A 25086-nucleotide genomic window follows, 5' to 3' on the forward strand; every position below is an offset into this window, starting at 1 on the left:
AAGTACAATGATCAGGAATATGCCTACCAAGGAGACAACAGTGCTCAAATGAGAAAGAAAAAAAACATGAAGGGATGTTCAACAGCTAAGATTGTGAGAACATCACTGATCTGAGAAAGTGTGAGGGAGGAAGGAAGCAGGCCCAGAAACTGATGTGAAACAACAGCCACAAGCATGGGAAAGCATAAATGGGATGCATGTTCAGCCACAACTGGAGTGGGCAGTGGGAGTCATGATAATGTAAGTACAGGCTCTGCAATAGCTCCCTATAACCTGAATGACTTAGGTCATTCAGAATGTCAGCCACCCACATTCTCACACTTTATATTGCCACAATGTGCAAATAACACCAAATTATAATGTTTATGTTTGTGCAACTAACTAGATGCACCAAGGTGCATGTCATAGTTTATCGTTGTTTGTAAAACAATGAGAGTTGCACTTTTTCAAAATTAAACACACATAAAATTGCACAGACCAGAAATTGAACTTCAGACTTCCAGGACTTGTAGTTCCCAGATAGTATCAAGCATTCTACTCACTAGACCACCTGCTTATCATCAGTAACACAGTTCGAATATCATATGCAGTGACTAACAAAAGTGCACAAATATTTTCTTGATTTTCACTGTTTTCTTCTACTTCAGATTGGCTGCAGCTATATTCACAGATAAAATAGCATTAGATAGCCATCCTTCTCAGCTTTGAAATGAGTGTCTGTTGGTTGAATATTTACGTCTTGTTCTGAAGATATATGCAACTCTATCAGGTCAACTCATCTAAACACTTTTGTCACTAACAAACTAAAACTCTAGTAGTTGGGTAATCAACTCTTTGCCTTAAACACCACCTTAACCCATTCATGCATGTTTCTGATCAAATTCTGATGCACAAACCTGTCAATACTCTTTCATTTCTTTTTCAATTGCTTTCACAATTCTATAATCTCTTTGAGTGGCTCCTCATGCCTTGCTGATCTTTTTGTGAGATAACTTCAAATATGATCGATGAAATTAAGCTCTGATAATTGATCACACCATACCATAGTCTCAATAGTATTCTCCTTAAGTCAGCTAAGCCATGCTTGAGATTATTATCTTGCTGAAACACCATCTCCTTCACTTTTGCTGCAATGCTTCAAGCCATTTTGAAAATCATTTCTCAAAATGCTAACATAAAGTCAGATTCATCTTTCCATCAGTCTTAACTGTATATTTCTTTTCAAACTATAAAGCTTCACATTATGAGTGATCTTTTATAATTTTGATGATATAGCTCATCTGAATATGTTCAGCCAGACAAGTTCTGCCCATGCTATGTTTGATGTTTCAAAGTATGATTTGTATCATGCATCAGGGTTTGATCAAAAGCATACATACTGTGCAACATACTCAATGAACATGGTGAGTGTGATTATGTCTATCTATAGCAGGCTTTCAGTTGAAAAGAGTGAATAATTGTGAGGGCTACAGGAACTATAAAGCGGTCAGCCATCCAGGATTTGCAAACCAAGTTTAAGATAATAAAAAGCTCTTCTGAGGTCACTGTGAATATTGAAATGGCAGATATTTTGCAGTTTTGCAAAGGTTCATGACATTCTGGGGAAGGAGATTGAATGCCAGGAAGGTCTCAGAGGGCTTTAGGAACCTGAATGATGGCCTCAACCATGCATAATGTAAAGCTCTTCTACATATTACACATTGCAGACCCTGCAGCATTTTCTATCACTAGAAAAGATGGAATAGATATCTACACCTTGTGTTCTGCTATGTTTCAGTCTTCATCTTTCAATGTTACCATCTCACTTCATTGTCACCACTGCAATGTAGTCATGAATGCAGAAGATGCTTCTATTTATTTATGGGACTGCAGTTTATCACTTTGGAGAAAGTCCTTTGTTACGTTAGGTTCTTAAACAAGTAGAAAGCTTTCAGAATGGCTGCAAGCTCTTTTTTTTTCAAAAAGGCTCACTTTGCATGCCAAAGCTGCAATCAAAGACTGGTTGGAAGATATGTATTTGCCAACACCCCTAACATCTTAGCATTTATAACAAATCAGAAGCAAATTCAGCTAGATCCTGTTGTGTACATTGAAGAACAAGGCACAAATATCACTTATGTGGTATTATTTATTTTGATGAGTTTCATTTCATGGCAAGGATTGTTGACATGAATGGTCAAACACAGTACAATGACCAAATTGTTACAGGTAATACTCCATCATTAGAATACCCTGTCAAGATGGCACACCCTACTCTTCTCAATAAAGCACATGGTAGATTTAGCTCTGTAGCAGTCTACACTAAACTCTGCTGAACCTCACCTTCAATAATGAAAACACAGTCTGCTACACCAATAATTTGAGGTGAAAGATGGTAAAGATATTGAAGGTAAAGTTCAAATCTTTCCAGCATCTTTACTGTCAATTTGTGATAAAAGGATTCAAAATATTACCAACATCTTTTCTTGTTAATGATGATGAAAAGATTGAAATGACATATTAGCAATCATTTTTTTCAATTGTTTTACAATCTTTTAAACAAAGTCATAATAAAACATTTCAAAATCTTTTTTCATTCTTTTCTTATCAAAGCCAATGAACATATTGTGACCATGTCACATCATTATCATTTTACACTAAGCCAATATTAGAATATAAAGGTTAATACTTAGGTTCAAATGGTTGTACTATCTCTTAAAGCCTTAGTACTAGCATAGTGTTGATCTCTACATATTAGCATGAGCTCAGTACTAGCATATTACTAACCTTTAGATCTTAGTACTAACATTTGAACCTTAGTACTAGCTTAGTGCTGACATAGCACTGGCATTTATATCTTAATACTAGCATAGTACTAACCTTCAGATCTTAGTACTAGCATTCAGACCTTAGTACTAACTTGGTACTAGCATAGTACTAACATTCAGACCCTAGTACTAATCTGCAGACCTTAGTACTAGCTTAGAACTAGCATAGTGCTAACTTTCAAATCTTAATACTAGCATAGTACTAGCGTTTAAATCTTAGTATTAGCATATTGTCTTAGTAGTACTCTTCTGACCATAGTACTAGTATAGTGCCAACATATAAACCTGAGTATTAACCTCTATATCTTCCTACTAGCTTAGTATATGAAAACAAGGGTGTAAAATAGTCACAATATTTTAGTCATCTTTGATAAAAAAAGAGTGAAAAAAGATTTTAAAACTTTTGATCATAATTTTGTATGAAAGATCGTAAAATGATTGAAGAAATGATTATCAACATTTCAATCAATCTCCTTTCAATCATTTTATCATCTTTCACAACAAAAGATGTTAAAAATATTTTAAATACATTTATCACAAATTGACAGTGAAGATGCTTAAAAGATTTGAACTTTTTCTTCAAAATTTTTATCATCTTTCACCTCAAATTATTGATTGCTTCATTCAGTATCTTCTTTGCCATAATATAATGTTACTTAAATACAGCTGCATCCTGAACAATCACACCATCCTTGATCTCTGTCAAAGGAACTGATATTTCAATGCAGGTAACAACATATACCCCTCAATCAATGTGGTAAATATCATGACAAACTTATAAAATCAATTGTGAAGAATATCAGAACCTCAAAAATCGTTTTTGTGAGAAATGGCCCTCTTACCCAAGTCTCATTGATCCACGATTCATACTTTCTCTAAAATATGTGAAGTACATAGTGTTTTTAAACTCTTTCTTTAATATTGCAGCAGAACATGTGTCTGAGTCCTCCACCACTCTTACTTGATTGCAAGGTCTGTGACCAGTGTCAGCTGAAGCTTCTTGAGTTTCTTAGCTTGTGTGAAATTTTTATACCAGCAGCTTAAAGCAAATGTATACAGCACAGAGAGCAAATCACATGCACACAACAACTACAGCTTTTATACAAAAAAAAAGAATGGAGTGCAAACCAAGTTCAACATTTCCACAGCAACATGTCTCAGTTCTCCATGATGAGCTGATCCTTCAAAAGAAAAAGCTCAAAGGCATCTTTGGTGATGTTATGCTCAATGAAGTTCTTGCATAACCTCTGATTCACCAATACATGAAGTCAAGTCATATTCTGAATTCTGGAAGACATGAAGCAAGGCATGAGGTGATCTAGAGGAAGAGTCAGTGACTGCAGGAATTCTTCACTTTCTTATGCGATCGAGTTTCACATTATTCCTGCTTGCAGATGAACTGGACACATCTTGCAAGATGGTGAAGTTATCAGCAGAGACAGGCAGACAGAATCTCAGTGAGGTGGAGTGCTGTGACATGTTTGTGGAACTGATCACCTGCTTCAAACATTGATGATGTCAACATAAGTCAAATTGCATGATGGTAGTTATATATTGATCTTGTGATGCTATGTGACACTGCAGGAAGACTGAAAGTGAAAGATGCTACTCACCTCTGTGACTACAACTCATGCACTGACTTTGGCTCAGAGATGTTTGAATGGGTGACAGCCACAGCAGTCTGTTCATGAGGTGACTAAATGACAAGCCAGGCAAGTAGAGAAATTAAGTCATTGCACTTACTTTTCAGCTGATGCCTGCAGTCCTCACATCCTGAGCCTTGCACCGATTGAACAGTTGAGATCTCTTGTTGATATACTTCTGAGTGTAGATGTGTGCTGGCCACATATCAACATAATGCTCAGCATCTCTCCATTTCTGCTTTACCTTTGGTGACCAGCAAGGGGTTAGACCATGACTATCACCCTAAGCTTAACGAGAATACACCTCATTATAATGTTTCACCCAATTGTGACCATCTCAGTGATGCATACCTGTATGAAGATCTAGATGAATGCCTGCAGAGTTGCGAACAATATCCTTTGCATTGGCCAAACCATATATGAATGAGCAGGTCTGAAATGCATGCCAGAAATCACTCACTAAGAATTGTTTAAACTTCATCTTACTGACACATATGTATATGGCCTTTGAGCATCTACTTCCCTGAACAGGACATATACAGAATGAGCACACTTTCATGAGGCCTTGAAATAATCTCTATTGCATGAGAGCATGCAGGGGACCTCCTTGCCATAAGACATGAGTGAGAGATTGCTAGAAATGACAATAAATGACTTACTAGCCATCGTCCTCACCACTGAAGTTTATGAGATGCAGGGTGTTGATGGTGGTAGCAGAGAAAAGAAACACAATGTTCAAATCTGACACTGGATGAAGCAATCGAAAATCTGAGGTGAAAGATGATAAAATTTTAAAGAAGAAGTTTAAATCTTTTAAGCATATTTACTATCAATTTATGATAAGTATTTAAAATATATGTAACATCTTTTGTTGTGAGAGATGATGAAAAGATTGAAAGGAGATTGGATGAAATATTAATAATCATTTCTTCAAATCTTTTATAGAAAATTATAATGAAAAGCTTTTAAAACATTTTCTTTTTCTTAAATCTAAGATGATGAAAATATTGTGACTATGTCACACCCTTGTCATCATATACGAAGCTAGTACCAACACATAGAGGGTAATGCTTAATTTTATATGTTAGCACTATACTAGTACTATGATCAGAAGAGTAATACTAAGATTCTAATATTAACAGTATGCTAATACTAAAACTTAAATGCTAGTACTATGCTAGTATTAAGGTCTGAAGGTTAGTAAGATAGGGGACACCAGGACCAACCTCCCCTTATATAAGCATTCTGCCACTATTCTGCTGACTGCTATTATGATGACAGCTGCTCATGCACAGCCATTCTGCTTAATAGCATAGATACATGGTCCAATGCTTCAATTCTATTGATCAGAATTTCGAAATGTAAAATTTTAAGGGAGATATTGGACCAAATATTCTGTCAGTCTCAACCAGTGATTCTATGCTGTTCTGCAGCTTTTCACCTCTGGAGCATGAGCAATTTGGCAGCTTATGTAATGGTCATGTAATGCATTGTGGCTGCCACACTTACCACATATGGTCAGAATAAATAATCCTTGAGTCTTGACTTGATCTGTGTCGATATCATGGGCAGGCAGTCTGCTGAAAAAATGGGTGCATCTTCAGAACTTAGTCAAAGCATGCACACATCTCATTCACACTGGGTGAAACAATCAATAATTTGAGGTGAAAGATGGTAACGAGATTGTAAAAAAGTTTAAATCTTTTCAGCATCTTTACTGTGTTACCTGCGAGCTATCTTGAGATAAGCCAATAGCATTAATCTACAAAGTCGTACGATGCTTATCATGAGATCTTGCCATATGGCTACAGGGTCAGGCGGTCATGCCTCCTGACTATAACTACTTCTATCTACGAGACTGTTTTCATGTAGCAGAGCTCCGTATCTCATGGTGTTGTAGGGCTTATCCTATTGGAGGATAAGTGACCAGATTTTGAGTCTTCAGATATGGTGCCTTATCTATTAGGCAGAATAGTTAGTATCTGTCATGTGACATGTGCATGTGATAATGTGCACAAGGTCTTAGCACGTGATATGGGCACTTAAGATATACATGTGAGTGGACACGTGAATAGTCACGTGACCATAAAGTGAGCAATAAAATAATGTGAAATGTTACAGTTTGTGACACTACCCCCCCTTTTTGGTATGAACTCCATTGAATAGCAGATATTTTCGTTATGGCCAACGAATTGTTATGATGAATTTGAGCCGTCCGTACGTGAGCTGGTGAAATTCGATCATCTTCAGAAGGTCAATGATGAAATAGGATTGGTTTTCAAGTGTGATGTGCTTGTGCAGCAGCTTGTTCAATGCAAACTTTATCATAGCCAGACTTTTAGTGAAATGGTTCGTGTTCTGGATATAGCAATAATTCCTAAGGCTCAGTGCTTCACACACCGGTTCATTCCTTTTTGAAGTCTTGTTGGAATTTTATCTGCCTGTAGAACTGAAACTGCCTTGTGCTCGAATGCGTGCTGCATTCCCTCATGCCTTGACATAAGCCTCCTTTTCTTCTTTGTTGAAGAGGTATCTCTTGATGGTATGGGTAATAGTATGCGCTCAACGATAAGCTGAGCAATTCGGTCAGAAATGTTAACTGTGTAGGGTAGATCAGTTGCATTGGAGAGTAGTACTTTAACCTCTCCTCGATAGTCACGATCTATTACCCCTGCTTGGGCATCTATCCCCTTAAGTGCCATTCCACTTCATGAAGCGATTCGAGAGTATGTTCCTGGTGAAGGTTTAATTTTTAGTCCTGTAGACACTAGTGCACGAGAATGTGGTGGTATGATTATGCGATCAGTGGCATATAAGTTGAGGTCAGCTGACTCAGTAGTAGTGCGTAGTGGTAGTTTGGCATTGTCTGTTAGATGTTGTGTTTTTAGATATCCGTTTCTAGATGTTGCTGCATCATGAAGTTCTCGTTCTTTGGGAGTCATGTCATCATAGTTGGCCAGGCTATCCTGAATATCTTGGCTCGGGTCGTAATTAGGATCGGGCGATAATGTTATTGCCATGATCAGAGCCGTTGGATGTTCTTCATGGAATTCTTCGATTAATTCCGTGGCATTACCCAGGTTAATGATCAGTTCCCACGAGTTTTCTTCATCCCCATATCCTTTCCATTTGACAAGGTATTGTATTTTTTTTCGTACAATCCTTGAGTCCAGTATCTGTTCAACTTCATATTTGAGTTCTTTACCAACAGGTATGGGCGCTGGCTGTGCGTGTCACCATTTGGATATTGTATCCTCCACAAAGGGTATTAATTGGCTGGCATGAAACACTGGGTGAACTGAAATGTTTTTTGGTAAGTCGATCCTGAAAGTGACAGGACTGAGTTGTTCCTTAATCGTGTAAGGACCAGCACGACAGGGGTTAACTTTCCTTTCCATCATTTGCCAATTGTGAATGTCAATAATGACATGGTCTCCTTGTTTAAAGGGCACCTTGGCAATGTGCTGGTTATAGTACCATTTCATTCATTCTGCCGCTAGAGTGAGTGGTGCCTTGGCCTGCTCCTGTGCTTCTTTTCATGCATTCTCGTAGTCGCCGATTTCTGGATGTGATGCTGACTTGGTTACAGAAGGTCCTGCCCTTGGATGATGTCCGTATTCAATAAAGAACGGTGAACTTTTAGTACTTTCATGTGCTTGGTTTTTTTTTTTTTAGCATTTATTTCTATCCCACGCTATGTGCGGTGCTTGGTTATTATATGCAAATTCTGCAGCTGGTAGGAATTTGACCAGTCATTTGACCAATAGTTGCAATAGCAGCATAAGTACTGTTTCAGAGATTGGTTGACTCTCTCAGTTTGCCCATCCATTTGTGGATGATAGGCAGTTGACATGGATGATTTAATGCTCAACAATTTGCACCATTCTTGGAATAGTTTACTGGTGAATTGAGGTCCTCGATCACTGATGATTTGTCTAGGAAGATCGTGTTGGGTCCACACACATTCGTACATAAGGTGTGCTAGGTCCTTTGCCGAGAATTCATTGGTGATCGGGAAGAAGTGAGCTCGTTTGCTAAATCTATCCACCATAACACATATTGCATTGTGTTTCTCTGACTTTGGTAACTGAGTGATTAGGTCTACCATTATAATATCCCATGGATGTTCTGGTACATTATTGGATTGTAGAGGACCGTATGGTGGCTTTTTGATATTTTTGTATCTTTGGCAAGTTTCACATGCCGAAACATATCTTTTAACATAGTATGTCATTTGAGGCCACCAATAGTTCTGAAATAGGTACTCGTATGTCTTCCATCTTCCAGGGTGTCCCGTGGATGGTAAGTCATAATGTGTTATGAGTACCTCGTGTCTTAGAGATTCCTCTTTATCTGTCTTAGATACATAAACTTTTCCTCGATAAAGCAATAGGTCATCTTCGAAGTTCCAGTCTTCGAGTCCTTTTGCGAACTCCCATTCTTCTTTCTTGAGTAGTTCCTTGTATCCTTTGGTCACATCATCGTCTTTTAGCACTTCTTTGATCCTGGTAAGAAGTTTGTCATCATCTATTGGAGCCTCATGTGAGGGTTGCATTGCCCGTATGGCAAAATATTCGGGTTTTAGCATTGTTTTTGAGCAGTTGCCATGCTCTACCCCCTCTTCATAATCTAGTCTCCTGGACAGAAAATCAGCATGCAGCATGGTTGTTCCAGGTTGGTGCTGCAGATTAATATTGAAATAGGTCAGATATAGCGACCATCTAGCTTGCTGGCATGTTAACTTTTGCGCTGACTTGAAATACGTGAGGTTCTGGTGATCAGAAATGATCTGCACAACTTCAGGATGTCCCTCCAGATAGTGTCTCCATTCTTCGAGTGCTCGAATAATGGCAAACATTTCTATGTCATAAATTTCATAATTTCGTTTATGCTCGTTTAGAGACTTGGAGTAATAGGCAACGGGATGATATAGTCCATTGTCAGACAGTTGTTCCAGAACAGCACCAGTGGCAAAATTGGACGAGTCCATTTCTGACCTAAAGGGCTTATTGTCTTCAGGAATTTTAAGGATGAGGGCCGTTACGAAGGCCTGTTTGAGTGATTCGTAGGCATTTTGTGCTGCATCACTCCAGATCCATTCCTGAGACTTCTTTGTCAGTGTGTTAAGTGGTTTAGCAATTTTTGCAAAGTCTTTAATAAAGCACCTATAAAAGTTGGTGAAGCCTAAGAATGCTTGTACTTGTTTGACTTTTGTCAGTACGGGCCATTCTAATATGGCTTTGACTTTGGATTGGTCCATCGTTACAGAGCCTTTAGAGATAATCATCCTGAGATATTCAATAGATGACTGTTCGAAGAAGCACTTTTCTGGCTTAGTGAACAAATCATTATCTTGGAGACGCTTGAGCACTTCCTTAGTAAGTAAGCGATGAGTTGATATATCATCGAGATAGGCCACAACGTGGCCTTCAAGGATTAAATCCTTTAAGATCTCATTCATCATCGCCTGGAACATGGCTGGTGCATTGCAGAACCCAAAGAACATAATGTTTGCCTCAAAAAGACCACGGTGTGTGGTAAAGGCTGTTTTCCACTCATCTCCTTCTTTTATGCATACATTATTGTACCCCCAGCGCAGATCCAGCTTAGTGAATATGGAGGCCTTTGATAATTGATCGATAAGGTCAGAGATTCGAGGGATAGGAAAACAGTTCTTTGTGGTAATTTCGTTGAGTTTACGATAATCCTGCACCAGTCGTAGAGTTCCATCCTTCTTTTTTATGAAGAAGACGGAAGCGGCTACTGGGCTCTTTGACTTTCAGATGTAACCTTTGCTTAATTGCTCATCGATCCATGAATTGAGTGAGTTTTGCTCAGCGGGGCTCATTGAATACTCCTTCACAGGTCTTGGAAGAGGTGCACCTTTTTCGAATTTGATAGAGTGGTCATAGGCTTTATGCATGGGCATACGTTCACTAGCCTTTTTAGAAAATACATTTCCAAAAGCTTGCAAGTGCTTTGGGACATGTTTCGACCAATCCTTGTAATCCGCAGTTTCTTCATTCTCTTCATCTGTCCATTTCCCCATGTTAGTAATTGCCATTACTAGACGGGCTATTTCTTCAGCTTCTGGGTCTCCTAGTTTGACCCAGTTGATGAATTTGTTCTCATCACCTCCTCCTTCCATTGCTTGATGTGGAACTGGCTGTTCATTGCAACCTTCCTCATCAAGAAGTTCCTCTGTCTCTTCTCGAGATATTCTTTGTATAAATTTTTTACACGACCCATTAATGGTACACAATTCAGGGCACCTGGTAAACTTCCATTGACTGGATTTCCAGTCAATTTCTGGGTTATGCATATATAAATATGTCATCCCAAGGATTATATCCTTATCGCCTAAGTTGGTGACAAGGCAACGATGAGTCAATCCGTGATCTCTGACCTTTAGATAGGCTCGAAGATAATACAGGATTTGACCATCTTTATTGATTGATTTGTCTGCATTGTAGACATTGTATGGAGTTTTCAGCTTATAAAGAGTCAATCGATGTTCCCTAATGAACTTCTTGTTCACAAAGATTGAATATGCTCCTGAATCCACTAGGGCCTCAGCACATACTACTTTTCCTGATACCCACAGTTCCACAGGTAAATTGAAAATGGATTTGGTACAGAAGCTGTTTTGTACCATTACATTTTCAGGAATATGGTTAATATACATGTTTGTAGATGACATATGTCCTCAGCTTGACCCAGCCAGATTACAGAGATGGGTATCGAAAAAGTTACTGGCACCAGGGGGATATCACCGTTTCACGCTTTACAGTGGTCCCTGCCAAAAAGACGACAGCTGTGATGTGGCTGGTTTGTTTGCCTGGAGCATGTCAGGCTTCGAGAATGTTGAGCGTAAGTGAGGGTACTTAGCCTCAAGGTGAGCTAGCGTCTCGAGATCAGTTTCCTCATCATCTGTGACTACTTCACGAATTCGCGCCATGGTGAGTCTCGACGATTCTGCCTCCTCTTCATCATCTGTGACCTGCATCTCGATGCATCTGACAACTGTCTTATACTTCTTTTGACATTGCATCGCAGTTCTGGACCCTCTCTTCCCCCACCTCCATTCGTTCGCTCCTTTCATTTTCCCTCTTTGATCATTGCTTTCTTATATTCTTCACAGCGATGGCCAAATTTCCTCTTCTTCTTGCAGTATTTGCATACAGACAGCTTCTTGTCTGCAGCATTGACCTTCCCCTTGGTCATCACCTTCTTCTTTCCCTTGCCGGTGTTCTTTACTTCATCTACCTGCATGTCTTTTCTTGAGCTTGTGATAGTGAATGTATGCTTCATTCATCGTTCAATGTCCAAGTCCCAATTGAGGTAAGCCTCCCATGTGATAGGCCACTGGTTCTCATCTGTTCCCACATGTACTTGCAGGATCTTTTCAGGTGTGATGCAGCGGATCTTTTCAATAAGATCCACGTCGGGCAAAGCAGACTTGTTCGCCCACTTCTTGAACTTTTCAGCAAATTTGGACATGTCTGTCCAGGGGCTCTTTGTTAGACGTTTGACCTCAAGCTGTGCCTCTCGTGGCTTGTCCTTGGTGTTGTAAGATGTTGTGAGCCAGTTGACAAAGTCAGCCCACGTTCCAAGCAGTTGAGTCGTCTGGACCAGAGTGTAGTAGTTGTCTATGTAGTCATGGGCATCTCCCTCGAGGTAGGATAGTGACAGCTTAATCCTTAGCTGCTCATCCATGACATCATCCAGGTATAGGTAAATCTGTTCGAGCCATTCCTTAATTTTGGGAGTGCCATGACCCGAGAACTTCTCAGGTGCGGCAACTTTCTGCTTAGGTCTGGTTGCAGGTGGAGGGATTCAATCGGTGGTGCTGTGGCTGCTTGTCCTACTTGTAGGCCTTGAATTGCTAGCCTTAGCAGGTTGATTTCAGCCATGTTGGCATTGAGTACTGCTCACTGCCTAGTTTCTAGGTCAATTACATTTTGCCCTAGAAGCTGTTGCGTGTATAGCGACTGAGAGTGTGTCACTAACAGCCAATTCCTGGCTGCTCCCGTGATGTCTGCTGGGGCATTTGTGATGAAATCATTGTACACTGCCAGGTATGTGGCATTCAGTGCACTGGATTGATTCATCAGAGACATTGTTTGTGTGTGCGGAGTTAGAGGTATAGGTGAAGATAATCGTGGCTGTGCAATTGAGGATGTTATAACTTGTGAAGAGGTTGTAGTTTCCTCCTCTGGTGGTGTTTGAAATAGTAACCCAAGGTCTGTAGATTGTGGACCCGCCGAAGATGAATGTGATGAAGGGGGAGAGGTGTCACCAATTAAGCCGTAGCTCATTCACAGTGATCTATCCTCTGAAATCTTCTGATTCTGAACTTCCGTCCAACCAATTGCTAGGAGAAGGGGTCCTCGATGTGAACCCAAATCCTCTTGGTATGGGCGGATATCTTTGTTTTCCTCGATTGTTTATCGCGTTCCTATCTCAGATTGGGCTAGAACTTCTTCGGTATGCAGGTAATGTTTTCTGTGGGTTTACTGTTTCTTGTGTGATCCTGTTTTGGAGACTGTTTATGAGTGTCCTATACGAATATTCATCTAGGTGACCTTCTTCGTTGAGTCAATCGATATTGGCTTCGATTTCTCAAAGCAGGGAATGCCTTTCTGAGGCTTGCCTTTGTTCCTCCTTGTGGTCTTCTTCAAGTGAATCGAGTGTTTCCTTGAGAGTATCGATCCACTTGAACCAATCCTCATAGTAGAGGACCCGAGAGGCGATGAGACTAGATTCTCTGATGATGCAGTTGTACCAATGGTTAAACGGGATCTGAATGAATTCTACTTGATAGTTATCAAAGTAGCTAGATCCGACCCAACATTTGTATTGATCGAAAGCTGTTATTGCTTTAGCTTGTTGAAAAGGATCAGCTGAGTCCCAAATTTCCTGGACAAATCTCAACGGTGTTTCTCCTAAACTGGATGTGCTATTTTCTATGACCTTAATGATGCTTCTTCTGTATATTCATCTGTGTATCATTGTACATAAGACATTCTTCACAATAAACTCCATCATCATCCCAAAGGACCACTAATGAATTGAAAGTCATATAACTCAGACCACGCCGGAAGCTCCACAATAGGATGGGCAAATTCGACACATACTGCAATCTAAGAAACAAAGATCAGGCCACTCTGACTGCCATGCACTCTACTCCATGCACCTGGTGCCCAAACACGAGCATCCCATTCAGCATGATGTGTCTAAGAATTTATCGGCCTTGCATCCTTGAAGTAATTATAAATGCAGATGTCGTGCCAACTGAACGTGAGAAAGACACCAGCAGCCTACCTGTCAAATTCACTTAAATCACTCGACCATCAGTGTGCTAGTGACCACCTTATTCACCTGAGGGGTTCACATCACCACATAATATGTTCACAATGGAGAGCCTACCAAGCTCGTCAAAATAAAACTGCTGCAAAACTGTGTTCAAAGATTCACCTACAGCTGAGTGGCAGTGTGTTGTTGTGGTTTTTGAGCAGCACGATCTGCTCCTGTTTCATCTGATGGAGCAGGGTGTGCATTTTTGGTGTATGCAACATTGACATGTAGTCTGATATGAATACAGGTCTGTGCACAGGGATCATCACATCAGTAGCATCAGAGGTGACCTTGCTTTTGAAGAGGTCCAGCATGGACTTTGTCAGCAAGATCGTCACCATCATCTCATCAATATACTCAATGTCCATTATCCCTGCTGCAACCTGGTCTGCAATGCAACATGCATTCACTCTATTCCACATCACCTACATCACCTGCATCCATGACCGCTCACCAGGGAGCATCTCATACATATAGCTCCCACCTTATCTCTATCTGGATGCCCTTCTTGAGACCTGCACTTTTGTCATGATGAAATAAGGGTGTTCATGAAGGTATCATAGCTCATGTATGCACTCATCAGATTCAGCACTGTGCTCCTGCCATCGAAGCTTGCATGATGAAATGAGTGCAAGCAATACATCTGCATCTCATGCTCTCCTCTTGAAGCCTGTGCCAGATTTGTATTTTTGAATCTCGGTCAGCACTGTACATGTCCACACCATGCATGTCATGTTTCTCCACTCACATTCAGCCTCACATGCTCCTGCATGCTGCACACATATGCACAGCCCACCTCACCCGTCAAGAACTTGAGTAAGAGGGTCATTCCTGGCAGGAACGATTCCTGAGGTTTTAGGCTTTTAACTGCTAATATTTTAAAGTATGATCTTCGTAAGTTTTTCAGATATATCTTAATCATTTGACTGCTGTAAATCATTACTACACTACTGCACCTGATGTGATTAAGAAATCATAATGTATCACATTATGTATCAGTATATTCAAGATGCACAGTATAAAAATATGGAGAAATTCAATGCAGTATTGCATGGATTGTCATCAAGCTAAATGTATGATATGCTTGACTTTATAATTAGCTACTTTACAGTCCTCTTACATTAAACTATTGCTAGTAATAATCCAACCATGAAACCATATGTGACCATTTATACCATTCACTGTTAAAGTAAAATGATAAGTGATAAATAAAGAATATCACACAATTACATTTTTATACTACTCTCTGCAATATGTAGTGTAAGATGAACCTAAGCTTGCTTTCCATTTGAATGATTGTTAAAGTTTTATATCTTGATCAGTCATCTGTGAATTGTCTAGAAAAAAAGGCTTGCAGCCATTTTGAGAGCTTTCTATTGCCTTTGAGAAGCTTAACTTGACAGAACATTTTCTCTAGGCTGCAGTTCTGTAAATAAATGAAAGAATCTGTTCTCTTCACATCTCTATTGCAACACTGATGAAGAGGTAAGATTATTAATGTTGAGAGATTATCATTCAAGCAGAGCAGAACAGAAACTATGGATATCTGTACCATTTTTGCAGTAATAGAAAATGCAACAGGGTCTGTGCTATGCAACACAGCATAAGCAACATTTGTACAACTTTCATAGAGCATACGGTGAAATTGTTAAAAAGCACAGTTTGAGCTGAATAATTGTTCTGTTGCTCTGGATGATTTGTGGACATCTTTAAATATAGAGAAAGCTATCATGTGTTCACCAAGAAGTATATTTACTTGGGTAAGAGGGCCATCTCTGGCAGAAAGATTTCTGAGGTCCTGACATTCTTCATAATTAAGTTTATAATTTGATTACAAATATTCACCACATTGTGTTTTTTTTTTATTCACATTAAAATATTAGTCTTGATGCTGCAAATATGGCAGTGTAGACGATCATAGCAAGATACTTCAAGATATCTGCCATTTTAAGCTGTATCAAAATATTCAGAGTGGCCTCAAAAGAGATTTCATTATCTTAGACTTGGTTTTCAAATCCTGAGTGGCTGACATACTTATAGGTTCTGTATCCCTCACAACTATTCCATAAGCTAAAAGTCTGCTATAGATAAATATAATCACACTCAACATGTTCATTGTATAGTATGTATGCTTTTGATCAAACTCTGATGCACTACATATACAAATGGTACTTTGAAATATTGAACATAGCATGGCTAGAACTTGTTTGGCTGAATACAGATTCAGATTTGCTGTATTATGAAGATGATGACAGATCACTCATGATGTGAGGCTGTATACCTGTAAAACTGATAACAAGATGACTCTGACCTTTATGTTACCATTCTGAAAACTGAGCTTCAGAATGAATGGCTTGAAGCATTACAGCAAAGGTGTGGAGATAATACTTTCAACTGTAACTTCAAACAGACATGAAGATGGATTAAAGAGAATACTCTTAAGACTATAACATGGCCTGATCAATTTCAAAGCTTAATTTCATATATCATCTTTGAAGTCATCTCAAAAACATATTAGCAAGCCACTTCAAGAAATTACAGAATTGTAAAAGCAGTTGAAAAAGAAATGAAAGGGTATTGACAGCTTTGTGCATCAAAGTTTGATCAAAAGTTTACATTAATGCCTTAAGGCAGTGCTTAGGACAAATGGTTGATTAATAAAGTACTCTGATTTTTAGGTTTGGAGGCTTTGGATTGTTAGTTTCAAAAGTGTATAAATGAGTGAGCCTGATAGAATTGCACATATCTTCAAAATAAAGCATAAATATCTAATCAACAAATACTCATTTAAAAGCTGAAAAGAACGACTTTCTGGTCTATATTAATCGTGAGCATAGCAGCAGCCAATCTGAAGATAGAAGGGCGATAGTGAAAATTAAGGTGGCTGAAAACTTAATTGCAACAACTATTAGTTAAACAAGGAATAAAAAGTGTCATAACTTCAGAAAATGCTAAATGATACATTATTCAGATGATAGTATGTATATTGTTGGCCAGATTAGATACAGTGGAACATGATGAAATGCAAATGTTTGAAGTGTTTTGAAAGAATTCAATTGATTTGATAATAAATTGACCACAGATACAGCACTCTGATTGTGTCAAAACCAGAGTCACCAGATGAGATGGCTGACCCAATTCAGGCTCCAGGGACCTGACTAGAGTATGTATAGGATGTACAAATGACTGCTGTTCAGCACAGTCATCTGCTGCTTAAGTATGTACAGCAAGTAGCTACGCCGAGCATACGTCACGTGCCTCATCTAATTTTTCAGGAGTATTTCAGCCACCATTCAGCCTTCATCCTCCCAACGTGTTAAGCATGCTCAACACCAGAAGAGTCAGGAAACTGGCTCCTTCCAACACGTCTCCTCATGCAAGAATGCCTAGAACTTTTCATACTGCTCCCCCTCGAGCATCAACCCCGCACTGGTCTAGAAGAGCTGAATGTGGCCCTCTGATGCATGCAATACATTCATTCGTGCATCATCCTTCTTCTTTGCCTTCTCATCCTCTGAGCTCTCAGCCTCCTTGAACACTGTCTTACACTCGCACTTTGTGTGGCCCTTCTTGCTGCATCAGTAGCACTGTGGTCTCAGCTTCCATTCATCCTGCCCCTGGCTCTTTGAAGATGCCTTCAGGCTCAGCCTTCCTCCTTCCTGTCCCTTGGCTCTAGCTGTGTATGCTGTCGCTCTAGCTACTGCATCCAGTGATGCCTCCTTCACATCTGTCTGCCTCATCTCCTCATTGAGTAACTTGGCAACAACATTTTCTGTGATGAGTTGATCAGCTGATAGTGCATCCAGTGCCATGACAAGTGGCTCGTAGCACTTGCCGAGACCCGAGGTGAGTGTCAAAACAAGATCTTCTTCCGTTACTGAGATATCGACATGGAGGAGATGTCAGACCTGTGTCTTGACGTGTTCGATCCACGTCGACATCAGCTTCTCACTCCCTTTCACCATCCAATTCATCTTTCTTCACATAACCATTCATGTCGCAAAGCTGTGCACCTGGTGAACCTGCTCCAGGACTTCCCAACAGACTTTGAGGTCCTTACTCATCAGGTGCACAAGCTGCCCATCTGTCACGTGCCTGACTAGCTCTGCTCAGACAATTCCCATGTTTTTCCTTGAGCACTGCTGACACCATTCCTCCTCTCTCATCTCCTTTTCCACCACTGTCTCATCCTTTGAGCCTTTTTCTGGCTGCATGACCAATCACAATCCCTTCCTGACTAACTCAGCCTCCATGCGCATGACCCAGTCTGTGTAGTTGGTCTCATTGAGGACCAGAAACTTGACAGAGTTTGCTTCATTGACCATTGCCTAGGTGAGTAACGTTGTCGTCATCTAGAGATGGGCTTCAGAGAATAGTGGAGAGATGAAGCAGGTTTGGTAAGTCATTTGTGTCAAAACCAGAGTCACTAGATGAGATAGCTGACCCAATTTAGGCCTCAGGGACCTGACTAAAGTACATACATATAGAGTGTACAAATAACTGCTGTTCAGCGCATCATCTGCTGCTTAAGTATGTACAGCAAGTAGCTACACTGAGCGTACATCACATGCCTCATCCAATTTTCCAGGGTACCACCTTGCGACATGTTTCAGCTGCCATTCGACCTTCGTCCTCCTGATGTGTTAAGCACGCTCAACACCAGAAGAGTCTGAAAACTGGCTCCTTTCAACAGATTGGCCATGAATATTTGCACTTATTTGAATCAGCCACCTTTCAGATTTAAACTCCGATTCAAACCCAGTGCTCTATGTATGTGCATTAGCAAAAACAACATTTCTGAACTAAAAGCATGATGTTCTGAGACCTCAGAGCCTCAGAAAGAAGATTTTTCAATTTTGGAGGAATGAAATTGGAATTAGCTCAAAGTATTGTGTGCACAATGCCAAGCTATAATGTCTATTGTTTGGGCAACTAGCTAGTTGCACTAATGACAAACATCATAATATGGTCTTATTTGCACATTGTGGCAACTTAAAGTGTGGGAATTTAGATGGCTGACATTTTGTAGCCTCAAATCTTCGCTTGTTTGAGCCAGAAAATAATCTACATGTTGTTCTCATTGCAGGGCATGAAGATGTAGTGTACTATGTATTATCCATGTGATCAAACATTATAAAAAGTCGAAATATGGATGAAAATTTTAATATTTTACCATGATGGCTGAAGACTCAGATTGTCTCACCTATTGTGCTTGTATAGATGAAATGTGGATATAGCATTACAAAGTTAAGCATGAGCATGCAGTATACTCTATAATGCATGTTTAGTTATCAAAGTGTCAACAATGTCTAAGCCTGCTAAGATTTTTCAGTTTAGCCACAGCAGCACTGAGTGTTATTGTAGAAATGCATTGTTGAAGCTGTGCATAAATCATTTATATACTTCAGTATGTTCTATGAAGCCTTTAATCATCTTTCCCTTCTGCTATGCATTTCTCAGACAATAGAAACATATGTAACACCCTCAAGAAACCATCAGCCACACTTGAAGCTGTGGCTCAGCCACTAAAGACAAATAAGAGCAATCAATTTTACCACAGTGGCTGAAAACTCAGATTGCTTAAACTATTCTGCTTGTATAGATGAAATGAAGAAACAGCATATGGAGTGAGTTATGAGGATACAGTATACTCCATTGCACATTGCAAGATTTCAAGTTATCACTGATATCTAAGCATGAAAAGGGTTTTCACTTTAGTCACAGCAGCTTTGAGTGTGACTGTAAAAATGCATTGTTGAAGCTGTGCACAAACTATTTATATACTCTATTAAGCCTATAGTCATAATCTCTTTGCTTCTGCACATTTTTCGAGCAACAAAACCATATGTAGCCAGCTTAGAAAGTCATTAGCCACACCAAGAGCTGTGGTATAGCCACCAAAGCCAAATAAGGCCAATCAATCTACTCTGGTGCAGAAAACTTCAATTGCACCAATAGGACTTGTTTTTGTATGCTCAGAATGAAGAAGTTGAAGTGCAGAGCAATAAAATGTAGAGATCTCTTCTTATTACTCAAGTAGAGACTATAATAAGTCCGAAAAATGTTGAACCATTCATTGTAGATCATAAAATGGTGAATGCTGTAGTTTGAACCACTTTGAAGCCATTGAAAGCTGTGGTTTGGATCCCTTTCAAGCCATTGAATACAATGGTTTGAACAGCTTTGAAGTCATCAGCCCTTCAGGCATTAACTCTAGCAAATTCAGTGCTGTGATTGGCTCTAAATATTGGCACCTGTTTGGATCAGCTGTGTTATGCAAGTTCAACCTCCAGCTTGTATGTTCATCAGAAAAGATAACAAACAGCAGTAACAATCAAGAGTTATGCAGTAAGAACATTTTGAAGGAATGCCCCTCTCCTAACCTCAACACAGGGGCAGAAAATGAAATCACTTTGTAATGGTCCACTGTCCCATGCTTTGCTTAAGTATCCCACAGGGACAAAAAAATGCTGCATAGATGCCCTAAGTGTTCAGTCCTGTACAAACTCTTTCTTCATACCTCAGAAATCGTAATTTGCCAATATTCCTAACTTTTCAGCATTTATAACGAATTAGAAGCAAATTCAGCTAAATCCTGCTATGTGCGTGGAAGAACAAGGCATAAAATATCACTTGTGCAGTATGATTTACATTGGTGAGTTTTATTTCACTGCAAGGATTGTTGACATGAACAGTCAAACACAGTACAATGATAGAATTGTTACAGGTAATGCTCAAACATTAGAATACCCTGTGAAGGTGGCACACTGTACTCTCCTCAACAAAGCACATGGTAGATTTAGCTCTGTAGCAATTTACACTAAACTTTGCTTAATCTGACCTTCAATAATGAAAACACAGTCTGCCACACACCATCATCTTTCAACTATCTTCTTTGCCATAATATAATGTCACTCTAAATACAGCTGCTTTTTGAACAATCATACTATCCTTCATCTCTGCCAAAGAGACTGATATTTTATTGTGAGTAATAATATGTACCCCTCAATCAATGTGGTGAATATCATGATAAATTTATAAAATCCAATGAAGAATATCAGGACCTCAGAAATTGTTTCTATAGGAAATGGCCCTCTTACCCAAGTCAAGCACTAACAATAATCTGTGAATAGTGAAAACATTTTCATCAATGATATACGTATCAATTGAGAAGATGTAAGCATCATTATCACCAGTTTTGTCATAGTACGCTTCGATCTTAGCAAGTTCAGCTTGCAACCCATTTATAAAGTGCACATAGATAGGTTTATGTAGCTTTATGATCCATTGTGCATGTAGATCTTCAAGCACAGGTAATGTGAGGTGCAGTGCCAGATGATGCTCTGAAGAGAAGTGTTGTTGGCAGAAATCTGTGATCTAATCATTGATTGTCAATTATTATACTATTGACATAAAAGTTGATAAATTGTGAATGTACCTGCAGAATGCATTGAAAGATTTTAATGTATTTCCACTTGTCATCTCTTGGCAGGAGAGCATATAACTTTGTAGATGTCCTTATATCCTTTGCAGCTCTGGAGATCTCTGTTATAAACTTATTGACATGCTAAGAACATCATTGAGTAATACAGCACACAAAGTGCTAAAAAATGCTCACTCATGAAGACCATATACTCAATTGAGCATCATATATGTTGAAGACCATTAAACCTTCATGTCAGTCAGGAGAGTTTTGATGTCCTTGAATTCGATGCCAGCAGACACTTGAATACCATGGAATTGCTCTTTGTGCTGGCTTGATGAGCTCTCCTGCATACACTTATCAATGTTAACACTTCTTCATCTAGTTTGCTCTTACCTTAATGGATATTGTGTGTAGCATCACTTCATTGTGAATGTCAGCTGAGGTATCCAGTATATGTGAGTCTGGTTGATCAGGGTCATAATGTGAAGCTTTGCTTTGAGCTGTGATGACAGCTTGTATTGTGAGATTGATTATGTGTGCAAGGCAGCTACAAGTAATTGTAAGAATATCTTTACTTATATAGCTCATATGCAAACACCTACCCGATGTGACATTGCTCAGCATTGAACTCAACTCCATGGTTATTGTGAACTATGGAAGTGAATGCTGTCATCATTGTCAAATTTGCTCTTGCATTATCACAAGTAATGGTGAAAATCTGTACAATCACTATGAATGTCTTCTTACCAATATCAATCTTTTCATAACGTACCTTTTTTGTGACACTGACATCGCTAGCAACCTTGTAAAGGGCTTGCTCCAAGCACTTGCCATAGTGTGAACAGTTTATATGCACAAAGCCAATCAGAGCTGCTTCTAGTGACCAATCATCCAGTAACTTCTCATCTGTCCAATGCACTGTCACAGTGAAATAATCACTGATATTGCTAGCTTGTCAAGCATCACATGTGAGACACACTTTGCCTCTCACACTTGGGCTCTGTCTCGTCATTAGAGCATAGCTATCAGCTAAACAGTGATAGTCTCACCTGCAACTGTTTCTTCAGGTCATGCTGATACTAGTGAAATAAACTGAAGATCTCTCACTGTGTTGACGTTTACTTTGGAATTTTGACCACTTCCTTGACACATGAACACTGGGTGAAACAATTGATAATTTGAGGTGAAAGATGGTAAAGATATTGAAGAAAAAGTTTAAATCTTTTCAGCATCTTTACTGACAATTTGTGATAAAAGAATTCAAAATATTATTAACATCTTTTCTTGTTAAAGATGACAAAAAGATTGAAAAAAGATTGAATGACATATCAGCAATCAGTTTTTCAATTATTTTACAATCATTTAGATAAAGTTATGATAAAAAGTTTTAAAATCTTTTTTGATTCATTTCTTATCAAAAATAATGCACATATTGTGACCATGTCACATCATTATCATTCTACACTAAGCTAATATTAGAATATAAAGGTTGATACTTAGGTCCAAATGTCAGTACTATCTCTTAATGTCTTAGTACTAGCATAGTACTAACCTTCAGACTGTAGTACTAGCATTTGAACCTTAATACTAGCATAGTACTAATGTTTAGACCTTAGTACTAACATTTAAACCTTAGTACTAGCTCAGTGCTAGCATAGTACTAACCTTTGGACCTTAGTACTGACCTCCAGAGCTTAGTACTAGCATAGTACCAGCATTCAGGCCTCAGTACTAGCATAATACTAGCCTTCAAACCTTAGTACTAGCTTAGTACTAGCATAGTACTAGCATTTAAATTTTAGTATTAGCATACTGCTAACATTAAAATTTTACTACTACTCTTCTGACTATAGTACTAGTATAGTGCTAACATGTGAACCTGAGTATTAACGTCCATATCTTAGTACTAGCTTAGTATATGAAAAGAAGGGTGTGACATAGTCACACTATTTTCATCATCTTTAATAATAAAAAAAGAGTGAAAACTAATTTTGAAACCTTGCATCATAGTTTCGCATAAAAAATTGTAAAATGATTGAAGAAATGATTATTGATATTACATCCAATCTTCTTTTGAATTTTTCATCATCTTTCACAATAAAAAATGTTAGAAATATTGTAAATACTTTCATCACAAATTGATAGTGAAGGTGTATAAACATTTTCTTCAATATTTTTATTACCTTTTACCTTAAATTATTGATTGCTTCATTCAATGAAAGCAATACTGATCATGTTGAATGTCAGATGTTCAAATACTACAAGCGGCTGATACATCACTTTATGAGATCATGAATAACATTTTATAGAGAGAATATCTGTACCTGATCAGTCTCTATCAGCCATTCAATAGTGGTGGACTTGAATGCTTCATCTGAATACACAATCATGCACTCAGCTGGCTGACCAACTCAGACATGTCTCTCAAGAGTTTCTTGAGGGATGTGGCTTTCGAGAATCTTCACTTTGCTAGCTGTGACATCACTTGAGAGCTTGAAGTCAAAATGGTTCTTCTTGCACCACTTATAGTATTTGTGCTAGTGAATGGTGTCATCAAAAATGTGTCACATACTGTTAATTAAATGGCCCCTTACCTCATGCATTGCTTACAGCAGTTTGCATAAATAATGGCAGTGATGTATGTGAGAAGTATGTAGTGGTCTGTTTGGACTTAGCCAAATTGCCTTCACTGCACCTCAAGCTAGATACGATCTTTTGCCTTGCTCATTGCACATGCTGCTGGCTTTCTCAATTTTGTCTCATTGCCCTACACAGTCATCTTCACTATAGTTAATAGGAGCATCAGTGCTGATGTAAAATGTGCTGCTATTCGATTTTATATCAGACACCTCCTGCCTCTCACAGATATTCTTAGCTATGTCTGCTTTTCTGAATGAACATTCTGACAAACATGGAAGCTTTACCACCTAACAGGTGATGTCATAAAACAAAGCTCCAATCTATGAGGGTGACCATGTAAACTGCACTTTGATGATCTACATTACCTTCTTCGACTCATTCAACACTGCCTGTGTTGGTTTCTCGATGAACAGCTGCACCTCCTTGAGCATAATCGCTTTCTCTCTGTGCACTTCACCACTATCCATCATGCACTAAAACATGCTGAAACATTTTTGAAGAAGCTGAGATGCCTTGCATCAGAGAGAAATGAGGATCTACATGCAGACTTTGTTCATCAGATGACTCAGTATACTTCAGAGCAGCTGGGGTTTATAGATGAGGTATCGAAGAATGAGAGGTCCTTCCATCAATGGATGTGTGAACAGTGAGCATCATGCAGAGATGAAAGGTATCTTTATTTGAGGGATACCGACTCACCATGGATGAAATTGCTACTATTGTGGAGGGCTTTATGACATGGAGTAGGTTCCTCCACTTCATTGAGCATGAAGTCATATGTCCAATGCAGCTATATGTTATAATTGGCACTAATGATTCAGCTTACAGTTTCCTCTTTGCTCACCATATCTGGGGAAGCTCAGTATGCTGGTGATGAATAATGCATGCATACATCATGGGGATAAGATTTTAAAGCTTGTAGAACAAGCAGGTGACATTCTATTTACTGCTGATGTAATTTTAGCTCATACATATACTGTGGCAGGAGTACAACTTGTTTATTTGCCTCCATACTCACCTTAACCCAATTGAAGAAGCATTGTCAAAAGGCAAAGGATTCATTCACCACAATGCAGATGTCTTCACATCTGAGGAATCAGATGGTATTGTATATGATATGTATGAAGCGATGAATGTAATTACAGTGTCTGATGTGCAAGGCTACATATGACATTCAGATTACTTCTGATTACAATGCTTGATGTTTAGACAT

The 25086-nt window shown here is 39.0% G+C and overlaps 5 protein-coding genes across 5 annotated transcripts; 3 read left to right on the forward strand and 2 right to left on the reverse strand.

The window, feature by feature from the left end:
* Positions 1-2108: 2108 nt before the first annotated feature.
* LAESUDRAFT_665106 (uncharacterized protein) lies at positions 2109-2315 on the forward strand (the record flags this gene model as incomplete). Its single annotated transcript, XM_040905167.1, has 1 exon — positions 2109-2315. A coding segment is annotated over one exon (207 nt), but the record flags the coding sequence as incomplete, so codon positions are not given.
* A 9446-nt stretch (positions 2316-11761) lies between these two features.
* On the reverse strand, positions 11762-12363 carry LAESUDRAFT_764249 (uncharacterized protein; the record flags this gene model as incomplete). Its single annotated transcript, XM_040913403.1, has 2 exons — positions 11762-12256; positions 12319-12363. 2 exons carry the CDS (start codon positions 12361-12363, stop codon positions 11762-11764), a joined length of 540 nt encoding a protein of 179 aa, XP_040758597.1.
* A 4878-nt stretch (positions 12364-17241) lies between these two features.
* LAESUDRAFT_764250 (uncharacterized protein) lies at positions 17242-18132 on the reverse strand (the record flags this gene model as incomplete). Its single annotated transcript, XM_040913404.1, has 2 exons — positions 17242-17380; positions 18050-18132. The coding sequence occupies 2 exons, from the start codon at positions 18130-18132 to the stop codon at positions 17242-17244; spliced, it is 222 nt and encodes a 73-aa protein (XP_040758598.1).
* Positions 18133-20407: 2275 nt separating this feature from the next.
* LAESUDRAFT_665094 (uncharacterized protein) lies at positions 20408-20647 on the forward strand (the record flags this gene model as incomplete). Its single annotated transcript, XM_040905166.1, has 1 exon — positions 20408-20647. One exon carries the CDS (start codon positions 20408-20410, stop codon positions 20645-20647), a length of 240 nt encoding a protein of 79 aa, XP_040758599.1.
* Positions 20648-24205: 3558 nt separating this feature from the next.
* On the forward strand, positions 24206-24523 carry LAESUDRAFT_665107 (uncharacterized protein; the record flags this gene model as incomplete). The annotated part of the gene is made up of 1 exon (XM_040905168.1): positions 24206-24523. A coding segment is annotated over one exon (318 nt), but the record flags the coding sequence as incomplete, so codon positions are not given.
* Positions 24524-25086: the final 563 nt, after the last annotated feature.

The sequence above is a fragment of the Laetiporus sulphureus genome (assembly GCF_001632365.1).
Source record: "Laetiporus sulphureus 93-53 unplaced genomic scaffold LAESUscaffold_71, whole genome shotgun sequence".
Taxonomy (NCBI): Eukaryota; Fungi; Basidiomycota; class Agaricomycetes; order Polyporales; family Laetiporaceae; genus Laetiporus; species Laetiporus sulphureus.